This window comes from Lissotriton vulgaris, chromosome 5 (assembly GCF_964263255.1).
Source record: "Lissotriton vulgaris chromosome 5, aLisVul1.2, whole genome shotgun sequence".
Classification (NCBI taxonomy): Eukaryota; Metazoa; Chordata; class Amphibia; order Caudata; family Salamandridae; genus Lissotriton; species Lissotriton vulgaris.
In genome coordinates this window covers 1,720,659,294-1,720,682,958 of record NC_141693.1, presented here as the reverse complement: position 1 = coordinate 1,720,682,958, position 23,665 = coordinate 1,720,659,294, and the positions used below count along the sequence as shown (strand labels likewise).

Sequence of the window (23,665 nt, the reverse complement as noted above, 5' to 3'; positions counted from 1 at the left end):
CTTGCTTTTATTAGCAGCCTTCACCGGGTAATCCCTTCTATGCATGTGCAGTATGATGCTGTTAAATTCCACCCCTGTGGTGGCCGCACGTGCCGAAGTGAGCGCAGACGCTGCGGGGAGCAGAGTTCTCTTCACGCCACGGCAGCGCGAGGCCTGGGTACACCTGCGCCCGCTGCTCCCCTGGGTGGGCGCAGGGGAAGCAACGGGCTGCTTTCAAATGGCGTCAAGTGCCTCAAGCGCTCCCGAGGGCAGCAGGGAGGGAGGACACCTCTTATTTACGTACTTCGAATAGAAAGTGACAGGCACTAACATGTTCTCCTGATTTCAAACCTAAAAATAGCGCCTTCGCCCTCACGACGTGTGCGTGGAGCGCCGATCTGTCACACTGCGACCAGCAAGGGACAGAGAGCAAGGTCCGGGCCGTACCGGGTACACTGAGGGGGCCGAGCGCGCCGGACCCACCAGCCAAGCCCCATGGCTAAGGAGACCTTCCCCTTCTCCTCGTCCACCCTGCGGGCCCTGCGCCTGCAGAAGGAGAGTCTGGACTCGGAGGACCGCCGGCGGGCCGTCGCGCGGCACTGCTTGACCAGGAGGCCGCTGCCAGCGCCGCGAGCCCCCCCTGCCCGCGCGAGCCAGGCCCGGAAGCCCCTGTACTGCCGGGACCCCACTGTACACAATGCTCTGTACACTGGGGACAGCCAGAGGGTCCGGGGCATCTTCAGAGACGAGGAGACGGCCAACATGGTGGTGGAGCTGAGCAGCGAGGAGCTGCTGTGGTCGGCAGAGTTAGGTAGGCCTCAATTGATCACAGGCCCATTGATGGGGAGTGAGGGGGTGGGGAGAGGTTGCTGGTGTGATGGCGCAGCTCTGGCTTGCTGATAAACAGAGATGTTTTAAGGAATGGGCATAGTGATACATTCAGTATTGCTTGTCATTGCAAGTTCTTGAATTATCGTGCAATGGGTAATACAACTCTAATTTGTTTCGTTAATGGGCCCCTAAAATATGTTTTGCTTGGGGCCGAAAAAATATTAATATTATTCTGATAAGCCAGAGGCTTTCTGTTTTTTTTCTTTTAATAACTGCGGTTTAATGTATGTTTCCCACCACCCCACTCCTCGGGGATGCAGACGTTGATTGCTAACTGTAGCTGTGGGGTATTGGTACCCCAACCTTTTAGAACCAAGACCCAATCTTTAAAGTAACAAACTTTTACAACCCACCTACCATTAATGGACATGAGCCAGGCGATTTTTAAAGTCTCACCTAGGCAGCACTTGCACTGTCTCTGCGACACATGCTTTTTTCAGGATATGGGCTTTAAAAGGTCAGCCCATTCTCAAGGATGCTCCTGTACTCTGAGCTTGTGAGCAGTCAAAACCAGCGCTCCTGGTTTACAGAGCTCTGTTGTAAACAGGGCTGTAAATCTTGCTCTTATTTTGCCACATTTGCTGTGCATTCAAAGACGGACCTGCTTTTGAATCGCAGAGCCTGGCATCACGGTTCCTGCCTTCCTATGGCTGCTGCCACCTTTGTCTCAGAGCTCAACAAGCATTTGTAATGCAATATGTCTGGCATTTTCTAGAGTTTGAGCTATTGGTATTGTAAATTACAATGACTCTTGTTTATGTGTTTTGAAAACCTTCAAGTTTCGCGACCCACCAAAGTTTGGAAACAGTGCTGTAGCGCAAGGACTGCAGAGTTGTGCGATACATCCCTGTTCAGACTACATTTATATCGCGTCCCAAACAGCACTGGGGTCGCTTCAGAGTTTCCCACTTGTACAACTTGTGTGACCCGAGGCTTCTTTCTGCTTTCTGCATCAGACTCTCACCCCCTGTGCTATATGCCTAAGGAATAGTAGCAGGCTGAGATGAGTACTGATTTCATGAATAAAGAGGCTGCGCCCATGGTTTTGCTGAGAACGTGGGTGTGTGGGAGAGGCAAATAAATACGGGATGGAAGAACTGCACATTCTCACTAGGCGATTCAGGACCCAGCATCGTTTTGTCAGGGAGCCTCCCATTTGTGGCAATACACCGCCATTGTTAGGATTATGTTGCAAGATAGAGGCACAGAATGTGGGGGCTTTGCTGGGCTCGTGTGGTGGACACGGTGTGATGGGCAGGGCGGGAAAGAGGTTCAGGGGCAGCCATCTTGCACATAGAGGGTCCATGCTGGAAACGTGTGATGGCCACCAGACTTATGAAGGCCAAAGGCGGACTTGTTGTGAGGAGCAGGGTAATGCTAGAATGGTTGTGCCAGTGCTTGACAGGTGGGTGGGTCAGTGCTGAACAGTGAGCAGGGTGCGTGTGATGGGCAGTCAGCCCTAACCGTGCCACCACACACCGTATAAGATCAGTTGTGGTGAGTAGTGCCCTCCAATAGGCAGTGCTGGGCAGGAGGGATGGGCGGGATCAATGCTGGGTGGCCCTGGTGGGCAAGGAGTTATGGGCCGTGAAGGGCAGCAATGGTGCTCGACGGGAAGTGGTTGGCAGGATTGTGATGGATAGCGGGTATGGGTGAGAAGGGGCCCTGGTATGCTGGGGGTAGCGGATGTGAGCCAGAGTGAATAGTTCTGCACCGGTTGTGTGGTTCGGAGGCTACACTAGATGCCGGATGATTGACAGGAGGTTGTGATGGGGAGGGAGAGGCTCTGTAATCATTAGTACATTACTAAGGGTCTGTCCGTCTTCCGCTCTCCTAGAAAAGTACCATAATCAGACTCGTGCGTGATACTTAAACACATATTTGCCAAATTAGAACACGATCTTGTAATTTAATGACGTTTTTAATGCATCACATGAAGGAATTTATGAATAAAGCAAGAGTTAACCAGAAACATTCCTGATCCACAAAAGGTGTGAATTTTAACTCTTAAAGCATATTTGCGGTGTTATGTTAGCCATCCCGATTTCTTTCTTTCAGGTAATCCAAATTTTGTTATTGGTTTTTATCTATACTAATATAATAAAGAGAGAGCCCAAACCTTTGAGGCGGGTATTCTCAGGAACCACAGCACCAATCACAACACCCAATACAGCGTTGGAAAGGGCAGTTGCAGCAGAAGGACATAGGCTATGTAGACGCCCACCATATACATTTAAAAGGTAAAAGAACCGTGCCAGCAAAGTAGTCCCTTGTGGGCGTGTCTGCGTTGTGCTGTGGGCGTGACAAAGGCTGGGGGCGTGTGGTACGTTCCACCCTTCATGCCATGTCTCATATCGTGTGCTGTGGGCGTGTGCTGGGGGCGTGGGCGTGTGCGGGGCGCGGGATTACGGGAAAAAAAAGCGAGCGTTGTGCCCAATATTTCATTGTTTTTTCTTCCCAGGTTCTGTACATTCCAGCTCTGGGTGTCCACCCTGCTCCCTTTAAATACCCCTGCACCCCATAATCATAACCCACCCTTACTCCTTAAAATACCCCAACACCCTTAAACACTAACCCATCTTAACCCTATTAATATAGCCCGTACCCCAAAACCCAAACCTATCCCTAAACCCTAAAAATACCCCTGTACCCCAAAACCCAAACCTAGCCCTGAACCCTATAAATACCCCTGTACCTCAAAACCCAAACCTAGCCCTGAACCCTATAAATACCCCTGTACCTCAAAACCCAAACCTACCCCTGAACCCTAAAAATACCCCTGTACCTCAAAACCCAAACCTAGCCCTGAACCCTAAAAATACCTATGTACCCTAAAACCCAAACCTACCCCTGAACCCTAAAATACCCCTGTACCCCAAACCTAGCCCTGAACCCTTAAAATACCCCTGTACCCCAAAACCCAAACCTACCCCATAACCCTAAACATACCCCTGTACCCCAAATCCCAAACCTAGCCCTGAACCATAAAAATAACCCTCTACCCCAAAACCCAAACCTGCCCCTGAACCCTAAAATACCCCTGTACCCCAAAACCCAAACCGAGCCCTGAACCCTAAAAATACCCCTGTACCCCCAAAACCCAAACCTAGCCCTGAACCCTTAAAATACCCCTGTACCCCAAAACCCAAACCTACCCCTGAACCCTAAAAATACCCCTATACCCCAAAACCTAAACCTAGCCCGGAACCCTAAAAATACCCCTGTACGCCAAAACCCATACCTATCCCTAAACCCTAAAACTACCCCTGTACCCCATAACCCAAAACTATATCTGAACCCTTAAAATACCCAAACACCCCAAAACATATACCTCAGTACCCCAAAACATATACCCCTATACCCATACTTACCTTATCCAAACATTTAAAAAAAAACATGCTTTTACCATTCAAGCATTTACAACGGATTTCGTTGTAAATGTATGCGTGGTAAAAGCATATAAAATGTAATACCATGCGTTATAATGGCATTGCGGAGTCATGGTACTTTCGTAATGAAAGTATGCAGAGTGATGGTATGCGGAAAGAAAGTTGCGGAATAATGGGTGTATACCCTCCCCCGTTAAGTACATTGGTGGCACGGAGGCCCACATCTCCAGCAACATACTCATATTTTTTCACCACCAATTTGAAAAATGCACAGGTCTCTCTCATTGATGGCCAGCCCCGACATACACTTTTAGACACCTCCCGCCACAAGTTCTAGAATTGCGAACTTTAGAGCTGGGGAGCTACGTTCGAATCTCGGCATCAGCTCAACATCCTGTGATTCCAGGCAAATCGCTTTGTCTCCCCGTGTCTACCACAAATGAATGTGTTCTTCTGTAATGTAAATTGTGCTCATGCCATGTTGTCGAGTTTGCGCTATATAATATTGCAAGGAAAAATAAAGTAGGGAAACTCGAGTTCACACACTACTGAACGCGCACTCTTAAGTGCATCAGCAGTGCACTGTGAATCGGAGCGTTTCACAGGCCTGTCACAGATAAGAAATGCTATCAAAACGAAATCCTACAAAACAATATACTACTGGCCGGCAGCAATTCATACCCGGACAACGTCGGGACAGGCTGCTAGTGTCAAGATAAATATAGTGTAAAAATGCCCTTAGATTTCGTAGGTATCTATTGATGGATCATCAGCGCAGGTTCTTATTTGCATATAATTCTAGGCCGTGTAGCATTCTTGTTGAGCACTTGTTTAATCATATTATTTATTTAATGTCACGTGACAGCAGAGTCGTGTCATTGTGTTTATACCGTCTGGGGAAGACCAGAACAATTTAGTTAATTCAACTTGGTATAAGTAGAATGAAAACTTAACTTGTTCACTGTGGAAGGAGGTCCAAGTAAAAAACAAACGCATTGAGAACCACATCCCAAAGGTAAAAACCTGCATTACCAATAAAGCGTTCATAGTTGTGTGATCTGTAACCAGTTGGCCTGCAACCCATACACAACCCACTGAGCAATATTGTGTAGCAAGGGTTTCCTGGTAATGTTCGGTCCCTCAAGGTGAGTTCAGGGACATAGTAGAATTCTAAATTATCTTTCTTTAATGATTAACACACTTAAGGGTGGCACTAAGAAATAGGGCATGTATTTTAAAATGTCTATTTTAAAATCCTAACCTAGTGCATAAAATATGAAGTGTAATGATGTAATCAATAAGAAGATGGATTCTTCAAGATAGATTATATAAGTTACTTTATTAAGATAAGATGTTAGGATATCAAGATAACCCCATCAGGAGCAGCTGTCCTGCTGCTCAGCCCTCACCCAACTGACATCCACAAACCATTGACATTCCATTCATCCAACATTCCACATCACATGCATTCTAGCTGAGCAGCAGGGAGACTCAAGATACAACATATCTCCCTTCGTTGGGGAATTTAAACGAATCAAATAAAACATTAACAACATGTCTAGTACAATCGGTCAGTAGATTCAATAAAATGTAAACACAACACAACAAAAATAAAGTGTGCAATATAATCACTAAACAATAGATACCCTCATACTTCGCAATAATCAATAAACAATAGATACCCTCATACTTGGCATCACAACCAATGACACGATCATCAAACAGACAAAAGAAGACACATCCTGTCACTTCCCATACTGGTACACGCACACTACAGTCTGCCACTAACATTCCATTCATCCAACATTCCACATCACATGCATTCTAGCTGAGCAGCAGGGAGACTCAAGATACAACATGTAACCACAGAGAATATGAAAAGTAACACAGCAAAACACACAAGAAAACCTCCAACATAGGTATTGAGTTGATATTGTCATAACACCCTCAAACTGTTTCCAAAATCTAAGCAAATTTTTTTTAATCTAAAACAGTAAATAGCAAGCTTATTTTCGAGTTTCAGAGATGGTTTGCATATTATACCTGTGTTATTTTATGTTGATTTGTATATTGCATGAATCACCCATGAGAGTATCCTGGCGTTTGAGCATGGTTTGTAGGTGTGTGGTCCCAGGTGCTTTATGAAGAGCCAGGTCTCCAGCTACTTGCGGAACTGAAGAAGTGCGGTGGAGGCTCTGGTGTGTTGAGAGGTCGTTCCATGTCTAGGTTAGGAGAATAAGCAACCTCCATTTGTGCTTTTGTGGATGCAGGGAGTGTGTGCGAGTGAGAATGAAGCGGAGCATAGGTGTTTGGTGGGTTGGTGAAAGTGTCTGGGGCCGTTCAAATATTCTGGTCCTTTGTTATGTGGGGCTTTTTATGTGTGTGTGAGAAGTTTTTAATTGCTGCGCTTGTGAATGGGGAGCCAGTGAAGCTTTGTAAGGTGTGGTGTGATGTGGTTGTGGTGTGGGAGGTCGAGTATGAGTCTTGCGACTGCATTTTGGGTTGTCTGGAGTCTGTGTAGGAGTTGTTAGGAGATTCCAGGGGAAAGGGTGTTGCCGTAATACACCCTGCTGGTGATGAGTACTTGCGTGATGGTCAGTCTGGTGTTCTGAGGCAAACATTTGAAGATTCTTTGCAGCATGTGTAGGGTGTGAAAGCAGGAGATACACACTTCATTGACTTGAGCCGTCATATTGAGTTTGTCATCTAAGATGATCCCTAGATTTCTTACTTGGTCAGTGTTTTGTTAAGAAATGGCAAGCTAGTAATTTCCTGTTGCAGCTTGTTGGAGGCTGGAACATAAACAGCGAAAGGCTGAAGGCCACTTCTCCCCGCTGCAGCCCTTGTCTAAAGTTCCTGCTAAAACTGACCTGACCTCTGCCTCAATAGTTCCAGCACAAAGTCCCTCTCCTCTAACTTATGTTACGATACCTGGGTTTTTATAAAGTTTGAACAGGTACTGGCACTGTGTTCACGACAGGCAACAACAGGCACCAGTGTGAGCTCACTAAGCATCCACCTGTGATGGAACTAATGGTTCAGTTCATGTAAATTGGAGCAAAAAGAGTTTACAATAACAATGTTATCTCCCCAACAGTAGGCCTATCTTTACAGCTCAAGATGCAGTCTTTCAATCTTCTGTCTCTCAGTCCCGGAGTTGCCTGGTTGCAGGGGACGCAGCTTGGTGCACCACCGGATGGCTACTGACAGCTTAAGAATTTCTGGGGCCCTGAGTCAAATGTGTCTTGGGCCCCCTTGTTTTCGAGCTACTTTGAATTTATTACTCCTTTTCAGCTGTTTATAGCCCTTATAATGGCAAACAATATTTAATTATAAGTTAAACTTTCAGAAAAGGGGGCAAGTAAAAACTGCCAAAAGCTCAAATGGACTAGTGTCCACCAACCCAGTAGTACCAAAAAGAAGCGTGAACAAGCACATTTATAGAGCCATTTCCTTTTGAGTTTGAATTTTTTTTACCTGCAACATCAACATGTTATGAGAACTTTCGTGTCTAACCAGCTTTTTACTCCTCAAAATGTTAAGGGTTTCTGGTTTGATGTTCAATTGACTAGTGCATAATATTAAAACAAGATCTATGCAAGTAGTGCTTGAAATATGTAACTTTAGTTCAGGGCCGGACTGGGAACTGAAAGCAGCCCTGGCAAATTTTCCCAGACCAGCCCCCGTCCCGGGCGTAGCGAGCAAGCGCAGCAAACGGGGGTTTGGGGGGGTTTCCCCCCAAGAAAATTTTGGAAAACAACAGACCAAAAGGTTGAATTTTACAGCACATGTTTCATTACATATTCAATTGTATCAACTTTCAAAGCATTGTACGAAGTACCAAGATCACTTGCCCATAATGATGGGCCTAAGGTTGAACCGTACAATTTATTGCAGAACTGGACATGGAAAAGCAGTTAAACCATGTTTTTAAGTATCCACTTAAAAACAAAATTCTTTAAGAAACAGGCAAAACTCCTAAAACTAAGGGAAAAAGCGACTTACTAGGGATGGCAGTCTTTGGAACAAAAAAACACAAATACCAAATACTTCATAAGCAAAGAAAAATTAATCTAAGTTAACAATGTGTGCTGCTAGTATAGCCTTTCCTCATACATTCATAAAACAGAAATAAACAATATAGTTAATTGCTTAAGTATAATATGAATAGTTAATTTTAAGTTATAGTGCAGCGAACACAGGTTTGATGAATGGGCTTGATTGCTAATGCTCATTCAGAATTAAACAAGAGCCTGTCCCACACACGAAAGGATAGAAATGCAATTACAGGGACATTTAAAAAGATAATTCTACAACCTCCTCTGTTTATAATTTGGTAAAGGAAAATTATTATAAAGTATATCGAGACAACATCTGTACTTCTCAGAATTCTATCATCATTTACATTGAAATGACAGGGTTTTGTGGATCTTCAAACGGTCCACTATTTCATGGTCTTTTACTTTCTTTTTGTGCATTTGTGGCTTGGGTTACAAAGTCTTAGCTTGACCCCGTTATCCAGGATGTCATTTATTGATTTTCACTTGATTTTTCTGAATTTTGATCAATTCAGCAAGGATTTCTTACTAACCTTTCCAAGCTAAGCCATACTTCCACCTCAAAGAGCTGCAGCCATGTTTCCATAACAGGTAGATTTTGTTTCTAACCGACCTGTATGTCTTCCATCATCATGTTCCTTAGGATAACATGAATAAAATAATTGTTGAAAAATCACAATTCACCTTCCTTTCCTAGCAATATATATATAATTTTTTTTTAATTTGGATTACATTTTGGACATCCAGTAAAAATGAGTCATTCCTTTCAAAACACAAATGTGTGTGAAAAGCATGAATTTATGGTGTTTATCCATTTTTTTAAAGAATTACATAAAAGGGCATATTTTAGGTGTGTTTTAATTTTTGGGGAACACACTTAATCTCTGCCCTTTCATGTAATGCTTTAAAAATGTAACATGGATACACACCTTTAGTTCATACTTTTCTCATACATATGTGTTCCAAAAGGAATGACTGATTGAAGCGAAAGTGCTATCTGCCACGCTTGGCATTTCAATTGATATGCTCCTGCTATGAAGGGAATCTCTGTTTTTAGGAGAATCTCATAATTATATTTTGGGGTGTTAATATGTGGAAAAAAACTTGTAAAAAAGGCTGACAATTAAGATAATAATATAATATCAATTACCAGTAGACTAGTGTGCGCCCATTAAATGGATGTGTATTTTGGGGCCTATTCCGTTATTTATTCTCAAGGTTGTAGGCTTCTCGAGGCATATCTATCAGACATCTTTTGGGTCTTTTTGTCTTCTTTGAAATTGTTTCTTAAACTTTGTTTTTTATTTTGTGGTGAATAGGTGTGGGAATCTTAAAAGTAAATTAAAATGGAAGGTGTTGCTTTTGCCGTCTCAAAGTAATCAGATTCCTTGTTATGAATACCTTCTAAGGCAGTGATTACCTATCACACTCTATCAAACAAATCATAATATTAATACACCTGGTATACCGAGACAAACAGGCAGCTCTTGGGAATCTGCCACCTCACTATCCCACAGATCACATTAAATAAGTGCAAGGAAATAGAAATTAAAAATGGCTCTCTCACCCATGAATTAATGCAGCTCCTACGGATGAGCTATTACACGCAAGGACAACGTGTGAAAAACAGGCGTCGGCCTAATCTAATTTGTTGTAATTGTTATATGCCAAAATACAAAGGACCTTTCTTTCCCTTCTTATTTTCTGAAGATGTTCACATCATCACACAGAGCCTTGAGTGGGTTTCAAGTCAACACTGAATCTCGTGTGAGCCTGCAAGCAGAGCTTGAGGTGTGCATATGCCCTCTCATTAAATCAAAGGAAAGCACAAGGGGTGTACAAGTAATGTGCTTTGTTAGAAAGGCTGCAGAGATATGCTTTTGTTTCTGAGTTACAAGCACAAGAGAGAGCCACCTCCCATGCCACTGGTGTAGCTTCAGAGCTTTGCACTCAGGCTTCACTCGTGCTTCTCAGTGAGCAGAGGGTGCTTGTGGTGGAGTTGTTTGGTCTGCTGGCAGAGTGTATTGTATTGTAATTACATTTGTATAGCGCTTATTACCCCTGACGAGGCGTCAACGCGCTTTTTCGGCGAGTAGCACACTACTCCGGGACCCGTAGAGGATTAGTGTTGAATTAGTATAGTGAAACATGCAAGTAAATTTTAAGTGGTGGATATGTTACTCAGTTATTTGGATTCGGAAGGATAGCAGAAGGACAGAAGAGGAGAAAAGGTTTGTATTTATATAGCGCTTCTTACCCCTGATGGGGTGTTAATGCGTTTTTTTTGGCAAGTAGCATGCTACTGCGGAAACCCATAAAGGATTTGTGGTGAATTAGTATGGTGAAATATGAAAGTAATTTGAGTGGTGGATATTAGTCAGTTATTTGGAGTTAGAAGGATTGGGGAAGGGTAGAAAAGGGAAAAAGGTTTGCATTTATAAAGCGCTTAAAACCCTGATGGGGTGTTGAAACGATTTGTTGGCTAAGAGCACCCTACACTGGAACCCATAAAGCATTAGTAGTGAATTAGTATAGTGGAATATGTAATTAGAGAAGAAATCTCTTTCTCATCAGGTGAATTTGGTAACAGCACCAACAAAGGAAACTCCGTGCAACAAGGACCCTGGGTTTTGGTGAAGAATCATGTCCACAAAAGCTGCCTTGAGCCCCTTTGGAAAGGCTATATCAATATTGTTTGGATGCTTTCCACAGTCCAAGGTAGATGGCGTCTTTAAAAAGGCACCACTTTAGTAGAAGTGCAAAAATAGAAAAAGAATAAATAGACATATCACAGCACCCAGGAAATTAGCTCAAAGTGCAATTTGATGCCAGGTTGAGAGAAATGCCCAGTTTAATTTGCTCCATAGTATACTACTGTATTAAATTATACTACTATATAGTCATATACAGCCATGAGGCCCGGAAAAACATCTGCGGCAGAGCAGCACACTACTTCATTGGAGTGTAATGGATGGAAGAGTGAGTTTCGGTCATGAAGCTTATATGGGTAGAGTATGACACTGCATGAGGACAACAGATGTGACTTATTTTCACTGCACAAATGTGTGAGCATGAAGTGAAGACAAGTGACAGGGAGAGCTCAACCATTAGATTCTAATGCGTGGATAGACAAAGTACATGAATACGTCTGAACTATGTCCCAGAACCCCTTGCAACATGCTTGTATGGCACACCCTTCTGAAAAGGTCACAAAGGATGCAAGGACCCAATCCAGGAGAGGCATGGCACAACCAATGCCAATGGAAAACTATAGAGCCAGTCTTGGGATGTACCCAGATAACACTACGTAAGGAACACCACAGCCCACTGGAAAATCTGTTTAATCCCAAGGTTTCTTTTGAAGATGAGTTAGACTGTTTAAAATGATTTGTGAACTGCGCTGATGTCAAAGAAGAGTGTGTGCCTGCTGTGAACACGGTCTGTAATATACCTGCAGGTATGAGCTAATTTGTGATGGGGGAACTTGAAACTTAAATGCATGGTTTGGAACACCTAGGTTAAATAAAGTGAGTAAAAATGCTTCTGCCATATATACAGCATGGAAACAACCTGGAATAAATGTAGTAGATGTGGGCTAGTGACAGAGCTGCATACTATGGGGAGCAATTTTCAAATCCTGGCCTCGACCTAACATCGAGATTCTGGGCACCTCAACTTCATGTGCCTAAAGAAAATAATTAGTAGTGTCTAAAACTCATGTAAAGTGCTCCAATGACCTTGAAGCCACGTTTGATCTATTTGAACAGCAAAAATTTAAAATTAATATATTTCCTCCCAAAATTATGAGAGAGGATTACGCATTTGCCGATACCAGTTTTTTCCCCTCTCTGTGCTATCATGGAATTTTCAACTTCATCTCGAGGATACCCTCTAGTTCGAACCTCAAAAAAGGTTTTCAACTGGATGCCATGGGTTCTGGTAGCTGCGACAGCACTTCTCAAGATGGTGATACTCAATCAATTTTGATGTTTTTTTCCTGCATAAAATCCTCCTATTATAATATCTGAATGCCCAAGAAGGAAGAGGCGAGCACAGTGAGAGGCTTAAAGGTTTGTTTAAAATTCGCCAGAAAGGTCGATTAACACAAGTAGAAAAACAGTATATTAAAGAGAATTTCTAAAATGTTGCAGTTTTGCGGTAAGAAAAGACACGATGAAGTCATCTAAAGAGTCATTTACTTCAAAGTGACTGTACCGCTGGCCTTTCACGATATGGTATTTGTGAAGAACTAGGCTGGATGTGGACATGAGAAGTGCGGTTAAAATTGGGCTCAGATTAATTGAGGAAAGAAAACTATTCAAATTGGTGAAATAGAATTTCAGTCTCAAAGTTTAGATGTTTTGAACTGAACTTTGAGAGTCTATTAGCCGTGGACGGCTGTACTTGCACATTTGGTGCGGTTTATGATTCAATAAATTTGCCGTGTACCGGCATTGCCTTGATATCCCCAGCCATATGATACCACATGTTGTTATTAAGAAGCAGCTCTGCCCTGGCCGTCCCGACCCGTAACCAGGCCTTTTGCTTTTAATTTCGTATCCGGCCCAGTTGCGACGGCGACGCGCTCAGACAGTGCCCTGCCCCACGAATCAGCGATTACACAGCATGCATTGCAATTTAAACGCCTGGACGGTCCTGACTAGACTCACCTGAGACAGGGGGCCGATAAATAATTAAATGGTGTGCGGTGCCTCGCTCCTTTTCTCTGTCATCGACTCGTCTCTCTCTGCCTCTGAGATCCCGAGATGCCTGACTCCTTGACCTCACACGTGCATTTTGCGCGAGCCCGGCCCCTAGCAATGCGCATGCTCAACATCCAGAGATTCCAGACCCCACTCTAAGGGGTGAACTACACCTTGGCCTGCCGGCCGCGCGCCGACGCGGCGGCCGGCCCGGGCGGTGGAGACATCTGCGCGCTGCATGGATCTGCCTGAGCAGCAGCAGGTGCATTTATTTATTAAGTTATACATCGAATACTGCCAGCATAGCATTAATTATTCAGCAGATATAGCCCCTACTCAACTGACTCGGGTTGGTCACATGCCAGGGTCCAAACCGGCCCCTAAAATGCCGGATTCTGCAACATATGAGCCGTATAAGATGTAAAGTCCAAGGTGCTCCCTTAGATCATTTCAGTAGATTTGAACACCCTGAGAACAGCTTGAGGTGGTGGGTTATTGAAAAAATAACAGCAAACCCACGAGGAGGTGACCTACATAACATTCTGTATAGAAGGGAATGTAAATGGATATACACTCTGAATACGGTCAATAAGGGGCTCAATGAACTTGAGGAAATTAATAAACAGGTGGCACTATTGGGAATATGAATATTCTGCTCTGAAAATATTAATACTGTGTGGCCAAATGTCTTATAAGAACTGTATAATTTCGTGATTACAACAAATGTTAAGGAAGTCAACCATCAAGCTATGACAGTATTCCTAGATGGTCTATATGCATGACTTTAACATTTGTATATAAGCGTCATTAAGCCAAGTGTCATGTCTCTCATAACTGTGAAATTGTACGTCCTTAAAAATGTTCTTATTTGTCCACATGTTCATAATGAGCTATGACAGTACTCCTTTATTGTTTTCGGTCTATATGCATGACTTTACCAATTGTATATAAGCGTCATTAAGCTAATTGTCATGTCTCATAACTGTGAAATTGTACGTCCTTGAATATGTTCTTATTTGTCCAGATGTTCATAATGTGCATATGAAAAAATGAATGTTTTAGAGTAAAATACGATTCCCAATCATATGTATAAATATAAATCTAATCTGTGCTCCTCTTTGAACCCTACAGCAAGCACCTTTGCAATTACCAGGTGATGGTCTATGTTGATTGTATGAGAACAGACACACTGATACCGGGACTATTGTCCTTTGTCTATTTCCAGCATAATGTGTGGATATTGTTGCCTTGCTATTCAGTACAAAATGGAATGGTTCCTCATTAGCCCTTATAATTGCCTTTTTCCCTTGCCGTTTTTTAAAAAATATCGCCGTTTTCAAAAAGATCGCCGATTTGGAGAAGTCGCCCGCAATCGTCAAAGTTATAGAATAGGGCATGTTGCAGTATGATCAAAAATAATCAACATAACGTGAGTTATTTGAAAAACGGACACGTATGGTTACATTACTTCACGCTATTCCTATCACCAGTCCTCTCTCTATGCCGGTTGCGCGAGGGAGGTTGCTTACATTTACAACGCGGAAATGCCTTAGCGGACATGGCGGCGTCCCAAGCACAGTGAGGCTGGGCTGTGTACACGGCAAAAATTATCGGCATTAGGGTAGGTTATGATTATTCTTTTCTGTGTGGTCGATTGTGATTCACACAGTTAATATATGAATGTAATTGCGTTTAGGAGCTAGATATCTTCTAAGACATCGAGTGAGACTCTATTTTTGTGTCTCCCTCACCACAGCTTTTCTAAAATTACGACTAGGAGTCCCTATTAACTTGTGGCTTATCCTTGAAGCAGTTTATTGGAATAAGGTAAGCCTTGACTAAATAATTATAACTTAAATAATTTTAACTCCCTAAATGTTAGAATGAGTGGCATATAATAAGTGATTTTTCATTTATTTATGTCCCCCTTTTAATAGTTATGCGAACTCAGGAGTAGGAGTCCGAAAAATAAAGACATATCTATCTAGGTGCATTGTATTCACCTTTGACAAGGTAATTATGACCAATGTTAAAAGTGAATTTTGGCAATAAGCTATAAGGTTCATTCTCAGTGAGACCTTGTTGTGTCTCCTTATCCAGCTACCGGAATTTACCGACAGGAGCACCGCATACCTGATTTTGACCAAGATAATCATATCAAGGTAAACCCAATTGTGAATAATTCCCAACCCTTGTACCTTCCATGGTTATGGTATATTGATACTATCATAAATTATTTGTAGGTATCCATTCGCCATGATACATGTATGAAGTATTGCCTTCCCTACATGGATGAGGAGATGTTTTTAAGGTAAAAAATTCCTCTTCAATACTGGTACTGATAAGTGATTTGCCAAATACCAGACCTAGATATATTCTAGATATTGATTGTTCTTACAGGATACCCGATGGGAAGTTGTAACTTTTGGACTACCTCCCATTACTTGCTCTATCTTGAAGGGTAAGAAAAAACTACCTTACCCCTTTGTGGGTCTTAGGTTTTTTAATTTCTTCACCACGGTTAGTAACTTCCTACTCTATTCTCTTTTGTAGGGTTAGTAATAAATCCCTTGGTTGCCCTCGTTTATTTTTCCAGTCCTGATGAAGACTTGCAATCCCCAGGTTCAAATCACCGGTTGGGTATAAGACGAATCGAAACGTCGACACTATTATTATATAACCTTGGACCAATTATTTGACATCATTGTATATATTGCAAAACATCTAGGATACGTATGCTTATGTATTACAATGTTCTGATTGCAATAAAATTTTTCTAAAAAAAGTTTGGCCAGGTACTCAATACGGCAAATCATATGTCTGTTATTGGTTGTTAAATAATGTGAATAATTCTTTGTCCACTACTGTGTATTTCCTTTCTGCTCACTTGTTTCACCTTTCTGATCACATCTTTTCTTTGCACGCTCCTTTTGGGGCAACCACCTTGTTTTTTATCTACTTTTGAAAAGATATATTGTAAAAATTATGAACTACTAACAAAATGAGAAAATAAAACAGAAAATATTTTTTTTAACCGTGGTGTAGGTGTACCTCATTATACTTAGTAATTGAGTATTATAGAGCAGACTGGGTAGGGTTGCTCCGCATAAAGTATTGATTAATAATTGATTAAGTCAATCATTATAATCTATAGGTTTAGGACCACTGTTTGTTTATATAATCGGCCCCTAGCAATGCACATGCTCAACATCCAGAGATTCCAGACCCCACTCTAAGGGGTGAACTACACCTTGGCCTGCCGGCCGCGCGCCGACGCGGTGGCCGGCCCGGGCGGTGGAGTCATCTGCGCGCTGCATGGATCTGCCTGAGCAGCAGCAGGTGCATTTATTTATTAAGTTATACATCGAATACTGCCAGCATAGCATTAATTATTCAGCAGATATAGCCCCTACTCAACTGACTCGGGTTGGTCACATGCCAGGGTCCAAACCGGCCCCCTGGCACAAAACCGGCCCCCTGGCACAAAACCGGCCCCCACCCCCTCCAGCCTACCGGGGGATTGCCCGGTGCCCAGACTTACCAGTTGCCAAATGTTTGTAATCAGTGGTGACAAACATGAGGGGCATGTGGATAATGGGAAATACTTACAGTAGTGCATAATTTAGTGTGCTTTAGTGGCAAGAATAATTGGATTGTGTACATTAGTGAAAACACAAGAAGGAGTGGATTATTGATAGGTAGGAAACAAAGACGAATGATGAAGGCATTAGAGGAATGTGTGCATAATTTTGGATATAGTAGAGATGTGTCCAAAGGCGACAGGTTATAATGTGTACACAAGTGAAAAATATGAATTAAGCACATTAACAAAACTGGGGAAATCATTTTAATCAACAGATCTGCACAGTTGACTTAATTTGGCACAACCTCTGCCCTGGTGGGCAATTTAACAGCAGTCCACTGGAATTAAGCAATTCTACGGCTGCTGAGTTTTTGAAGGGTTAGGAACATTTGTCACATAACCCATCATCTACTGCACAAGCTGCAGGTTTCAACAACAAAAACAATTTTTCTTCTTCTAAAATGGATCAAAGGTTACTAAAAATGCAGCAATGTGTTGCTGCGTAGTGGAAAGCCCTTCTCAAAGGTTGACCCGTCACTTTTCAGCAGCTCATTGCTGTATTTGGGTATTACACCAGTGCTAACGAGTTGAAACCTTTGTTCACACAGTTGTAACATCCACAAGTGACAAAAAAATGAAGTAATACTATCAAAAACTGTGCAATAGTATGCTGCATAATTTGAATTCTAGCCGCATAATGTAGTCAACCCAGCAGCGTAGCTAGGGCACAGGGGAAAGACGTGTGCCCATAGAGAAAATGAACTTGAGCAAAAACATTCATGCACGCGCTCCCAGGGGATTTAACATGAAGAGGGGTGCGCCTGCCATGTCAGGGTGATTTGCGTTATATCCGAGATCTCAATCCTTTTTGTGCTGAATAGCCGCCCACTGTTTTAAAAGGGATTTAGCTTTTGGCAGCTAAGAGAAACGGGGCAAGAGACTTGGCCACGATTACTGAAGTTACAGCCATAACCACCCAGTAATAAACCTGTCAAAATCCAATTAACTGCATTCTGGGACTTGTAGTCCTGATTTAATAAGGGCGGGATCAGACCAAGAAAGCAAGGACGCTGAGCTCCTCCCATGGACCTGGGAAGCTTGAAAGCGCTGTACAAATACAGAATTAAGTAGCGCATGCTTTACCTCAGGCTTGAAGTCGTCGGCTCGCTGCAATTTGCGCGCATCTTACTTGTATACTGGCAGGTCTGGTTGAAGAACTTGACCGGCCACCTCTCCCGATCACCCACTTTCCGCAGGTTGTAGGGGCCCCTTCACGGCCACTCGTCCACGCGCACCGACGCTCACCTGCCCCGGCTCTGCAGAGAACCGCATACGTTTGAAGGCTCCTGCCCCAGCGACGGGCAGCACTGCTTGGACACCAGCGATTCCACTGTCATGCATGCCCAGGGGAACTGGGCGTGCAGGAGGACAAGCCTGAAGGCTGCCAGCCAGAACAGCGCCACCCAGAGTGCGGGCACCGTTCTGAAGCAATGCTGCGCCATTACTAGATGTAGGCCAAATTACCATATTAGCACACCTAACAGCGCCCTTTATAGCTATCAAAGGCTACCTCTATAACACATGGAGGATGACTGGAGCGAACGAGTAAAAAACGTGTGTCAAGGTCTCTGTGCCTGCAAGTGTAACGGGAGAGTATAAACAAACTTCGCGCCCAGCAACTTTGAGTTTTAATACCCCCCCCCCCCCCGTGGACGTCATTTTGGTAGGGACTATTTTGCGTCTGACACATGACAGACAGCACTGCACAGCCCCTTGAGAAGTTGAGCTCAGACCCCGTTTCATGACTGTCCTGTGGTTCTGAAAGAATCACAAATGCTGAGGTACGTCGCGCACCATGGTCGTGCGCAGTGCGCTGCAGGCAGCATTTTTTGGTTTTAGTTTTGGTAAGCAGGTGCGCACTGCACAGGCAGCAATTGCACTTCAAACGGCGGCCACACGGCACTGGCCCATTGCGGCGGCCTTTATAATTTGGGCACACTGACTGACAGTAGTGTCAGTAAGTGTCCCCAAATAATTTATAAAGGCCGCCGCAACGGGCCACTTTATAATTTGGGCACACTGACTGACAGTAGTGTCAGTAAGTGTCCCCAAATAATTTATAAAGGCCGCTGCAACGGGCCAGAGCAGCACGGCCGCCGCCCTCAAAACAGTGGGGCAAGGGGCGGATCGCACCCCTTCCACCCCCCAGCTACGCCGCTGGCCAGGCATGCACACTACGGAGCAGACATATTTTTATAGCACAATGCATAGTTGCGCAATGGGAAGAAAGCAGTACTCAGCCATATTTATTAACAAGCATTTACAATGCAATGGTCATGTCTTTGTTAAAGTTAGAGCTATTGGCATTGCAAATGGCATTTTCTTTTTTTTAACATAAATAAATGGTATTGTCATTTACAATGGCAATAGGTGAGCATTAGAGAGTAGTACAGAGTATTAGCAGACACAGAGCCCCACACACACACAGAGCCACACACACACAGAGCCACACACACACACACAGAGCCCCCCCCACACACAGACACAGAGAGCCACACACAGACACAGAGCCACACACACAGAGCCCCACACACACACACAACCCCCCACACACAGAGCCCCCCACACACACAGAGCCCCACACACAGACAGAGCCCCCCCACACACACACAGAGCCCCCCACACACACAGCCCCACACACACACACACAGAGCCCCCCACACACACAGAGCCCCACACACACACATAGCCCCCCCCCACACACAGCCCCACACACACACAGCCCCACACACACACACACACAGAGTCCCCCCCACACACACACAGAGCCCCCCCACACACACACAGAGCCACACACACACACAGAGCCACACACACACACAGAGCCACACACACACACACAGAGACCCCCCACACACAGACAGCCCCCCCACACACACACACACACAGAGCCCCCCCACACACACAGAGAGCCATGCACACACACACAGAACCCCCCCCACACACACAGAGCCACAAACACACACACACACAGCCACACACACACACACACACAGCCACAAACACACACAGAGCCACACACCCACAGAGAGCCACACACACACACACAGAGTCACACACACACACACAGAGCCACACACACACACACACACACAAACAAACAAACACACAGAGAGCCACGCACAAGGAACAGAGACCAGAAAAAATGATCACAACGAGGGAACAGAGGCCAGAAAAAATTATCACAACGAGGGAACAGAGGCCAGAAAAGCAAGCACAACGAGGGAACAGGGGGCAGAAAAGCAAGCACAACAAGGGGGCAGGAAAGCAAGCACAACGAGGGAACAGGGGGCAGAAAAACAAGCACAGCGAGGGAACAGAAAAGCAAGCACAACGAGGGAACGGGGGCAGAAAAGCAAGCACAAGGAGGGAACAGGGGGCAGAAAAGCAAGCACAACGAGGGAACAGGGGTCGGGAAAGAAAGCACAATGAGGGAACAGGGGGCAGAAAAGCAAGCACAATGAGGGAACAGGGGGCAGGAAAGCAAGCACAACGAGGGAACAGGGGGCAGCAAAGCAAGCACAACGAGGGAACAGGGGGCAGAAAAGCAAGCACAACAAAGCAAGCACAACGAAGGAACAGGGGGCAGAAAAGCAAGCACAACGCGGGAACAGGGGGCAGAAAAGCAAGCACAACGAGGGAAAAGAAAAGCAAGCACAACGAGGGAACAGGGGGCAGAAAAGCAAGCACAACGAGGGAACAGGGGGCAGGAAAGCAAGCACAACGAGGGAACAGGTGGCAGGAAAGCAAGCACAACAAGGGAACAGGGGGCAGGAAAGCAAGCACAACGAGGGAACAGGGGGCAAAAAAGAACAGGGGGTAGGAAAGCAAGCACAACGAGGGAACAGGGGGAAGAAAAGCAAGCACAATGAGGGAACAGAAAAGCAAGCACAACGAGGGAACAGGGGGCAGAAAAGCAAGCACAACGAGGGAACAGGGGGCAGGAAAGCAAGCACAACGAGGGAACAGGGGACAGAAAAGCAAGCACAACGAGGGAACAGGGGGCAGGAAAGCAAGCACAACAAGGGAACAGGGGACAGAAAAGCAAGCACAACAAGGGAACAGGGGGCAGAAAAGCAAGCACAACGAGGGAACAGAAAAGCAAGCACAATAAGGGAACATAAAAGCAAGCACACGAGGGAACAGGGGGCAGAAAAGCAAGCACAACGAGGGAACAGGGGGCAGGAAAATGAAGAAAACACAAGCACAACGAGGAAACAGAGGCAAGAAAACTTACCGGCTCAGGGGGGGGAGTCTCTCACTGTTGCGCGGCCAGGGGGCAGGAAAGCAAGCACAACGAGGGAACAGGGGGCAGGAAAGCAGCACAAAGAGGGAACAGGGGGCAGAAAAGCAAGCACAGCGAGGGAACAGGGGACAGAAAGGCAAGCACAACGAAGGAACAGGGGGCAGGAAGCATGCACAACGAGAGAACAGGGGGCAGAAAAGCAAGCACAACAAGGGAACAGTGGGCAGAAAAGCAAGCACAACGAGGGAACAGAAAAGCAAGCACAATGAGGGAACAGAAAAGCAAGCACACGAGGGACAGGGGGCAGAAAAGCAAGCACAACCAGGGAACAGAGGCAAGAAAACTTACCGGCTCAGGGGGGGACTCTCTCTCTGTTGCGCGGCCGGTCTGCCTTCCTCGCTGGTCAGCTCCCTCTTCTGAAGCGGCAGGGGCAGGCACCGACAGTGTGCCTCGCGCCCCCTCCGCAGCAGTAAGCGGCGGGGCTCTCTCTTCTTCCGGGGCTCCCTAAAGCGCATGGGAGCCCCCGGAACAATCATGCAGCTTCCCTGCCTTCACCTGGGCCCCCTCCTGGGACCCAGGACTTTTACTAGCGGCACTCGAGGAGGCGGGGTGGGCTCCCGACCTCCTCTCTCGAAGACTTTGTCGTTGTCGCGTGAACACGGGTGAGCCGCTGGGGAACAGAACCATTAAAAAAAAGCGTTCCCAAACAAACTTTTAAGAAGTGCAGTACGCATGTGCAAAAAGGACCAGGAAAAGAACTGTGCCATTGATTAGGATTACTTCGTCGTGGCTACTGCTTAAATTAAGAATGTTCACTACGTCAATCAAATATGTTGCGTCCCCTGGTGTCAATGCCCCTGTCCGGGCAAGGCTGGGACATTCAATATGCCTGCGCCACAAACAAAAGTGACCCTGTAAGAGAATTTCAAAGCTAAATAAGCGCTCGCCATCTCCGGAAGGCAAGAGAGGAGCGCTCGGCACCACCATGTTTCTCCGAGGTCATGCCGAAATGCCTCGGAGAAACGCACCATCATTTTTGAATTCGGGGTCGTGTTTTTCTTTCTCTCCTCTTCCCATTGGCTGGAATGTAAAATTCCATTCAATGGGAAGAGGAGAGAAAGAAACTAAAAAACACCCCCCGAGTCCCAAAAAGACAGGGCTTAAATGGACAAACGCCCCTCTCCTCCAATGGCAGGCCTCCGTTTAGGAAGCCAGCCAATGGAGAAGAGGGTCGGGTTCAAGCCCCACTCTGAAAAACATAAGATCTCGCCGGCGAGACTGCGCAAGCCCAGCCTACGCAGGCCGAGACATAAAAATGTCCTAATGCCACTCACTCCCTCAGCGCTGGTGTACAAATAGGCTGCCTAGCACCATGCACAACCTTTCACCATGGTGCAGTGGTGTGTGTATTGGAAGCTTACCCTTCCAGTACCAATTCATATACCTAGACAAATTCTTAAACATTCTTAAACATTCCACACATTGTTCATATGCTGTACAGTTCAGCTCACTTGTAATGTGTGGAATGTTTGAAGAAATTAGAAAATGTCTTCATGCTAGCTCCTACTTCAAGGAGATGTTATTTTTTTATGCAAAGCCCAGTCTGGCTGTCTTAGTAGGTTGGACTTTGCGTCCAGGGCCGACCAAACCAGTCATACACACACTGCATTTTCTCCATGTAGGCTGCATGCAGCCTACATGGAGAAAGTGGCCTCACCATAGATGCCTGTGGGGTCGGTGTCCCAGCCAATCACAATGCTGCCATTGAGCGTTGTGATTGGGGTAGGGGAGGGGATGGAGGCTGCCTGTGGCTGCTTCCTGTTCAGATGGACAACGCGGGACGGACTGGCAAACGCAGAGGTAAGTTAACGTAAGTTGTATTTTTTTTTTTAATTAAACCTCCCCTCGCCACCCCCTCTGCGCCCCCCCCCCCCCTGCACCCAACCAGCGAGTCATATCGGCCGCGACTGACTTTTCCACTGGAATGTAAGGGTTTGCACTGCTTTGCATCCTTTTGCACGGGTGTAAACCCTTAGTTATTGTTGCCCTAAGTTTCTGGTAAGCATGTTCATTTGTCAATTAGAAAAGGAAGCAGTTTTTAATGAGCAATGTTATTATGGCAAGTTTTTCGACTGTCCCACTCACTGTACTAAGGGGTTCCTTTGGAAGGTGGGGTCTTTGGGCAATTGCCTACTTTGCCAATACCATAAAACGTCTGCATATGGCGGGTTTGTTGGTTTCATGCCAGTAGCGTCTTCGCTAATAGCATGTTGCGATGTAAAAGTCCCCTTTTGGTGAGGGACGTGCACCCCTGCTCCGAGTGCTCAAACTGCAATGATATCTGGATCCCTGGTACTGATATTTGGTCATGGTCAAACACAGATCATGCATTTGCACCATGACCTAAGCGTGTCTTAGTGGGATGCAATTCTCTTAGACCGGTAGGAGCACATCAAGCCCTACCCTCATGAAAGTAGAGGGCTACTGTGCTTACCTCTTACCTGGAGTTACGTGACATGAGGACGATGATGGCAGGATACCTGTTTTTTGTTCTATAGACTCAGTGATGTGAAATGTCCTTTTTAGGTCTCCACCTACAGCATTGCTTTAGCAATGCTTGTTTGTGTAGAGATTATAGTGAGGCTTTCAAAAGTCTACCCAAACTCCTGCTGATTGGGTACAGTTCATGTGAGCCAGGCGCGTGCACAAAGCACACCACAAGCCTCGGCATCAGACTTCAAAGGGATCCGCTACCC

The 23,665-nt window shown here is 45.2% G+C and overlaps 1 protein-coding gene across 1 annotated transcript in view; it reads left to right on the top strand.

Moving 5' to 3' along the window:
- Positions 1-393: 393 nt before the first annotated feature.
- The window catches only part of ASB16 (ankyrin repeat and SOCS box containing 16), a 98,103-nt gene continuing 74,831 nt past the window's right edge, over positions 394-23,665 (top strand). The window contains exon 1 of the mRNA XM_086923924.1: positions 394-790. Within this exon, the coding sequence (XP_086780050.1) occupies positions 475-790 (316 nt within the window). The 5' untranslated portion in view covers positions 394-474. The remainder of the gene's footprint in view (positions 791-23,665) is intronic.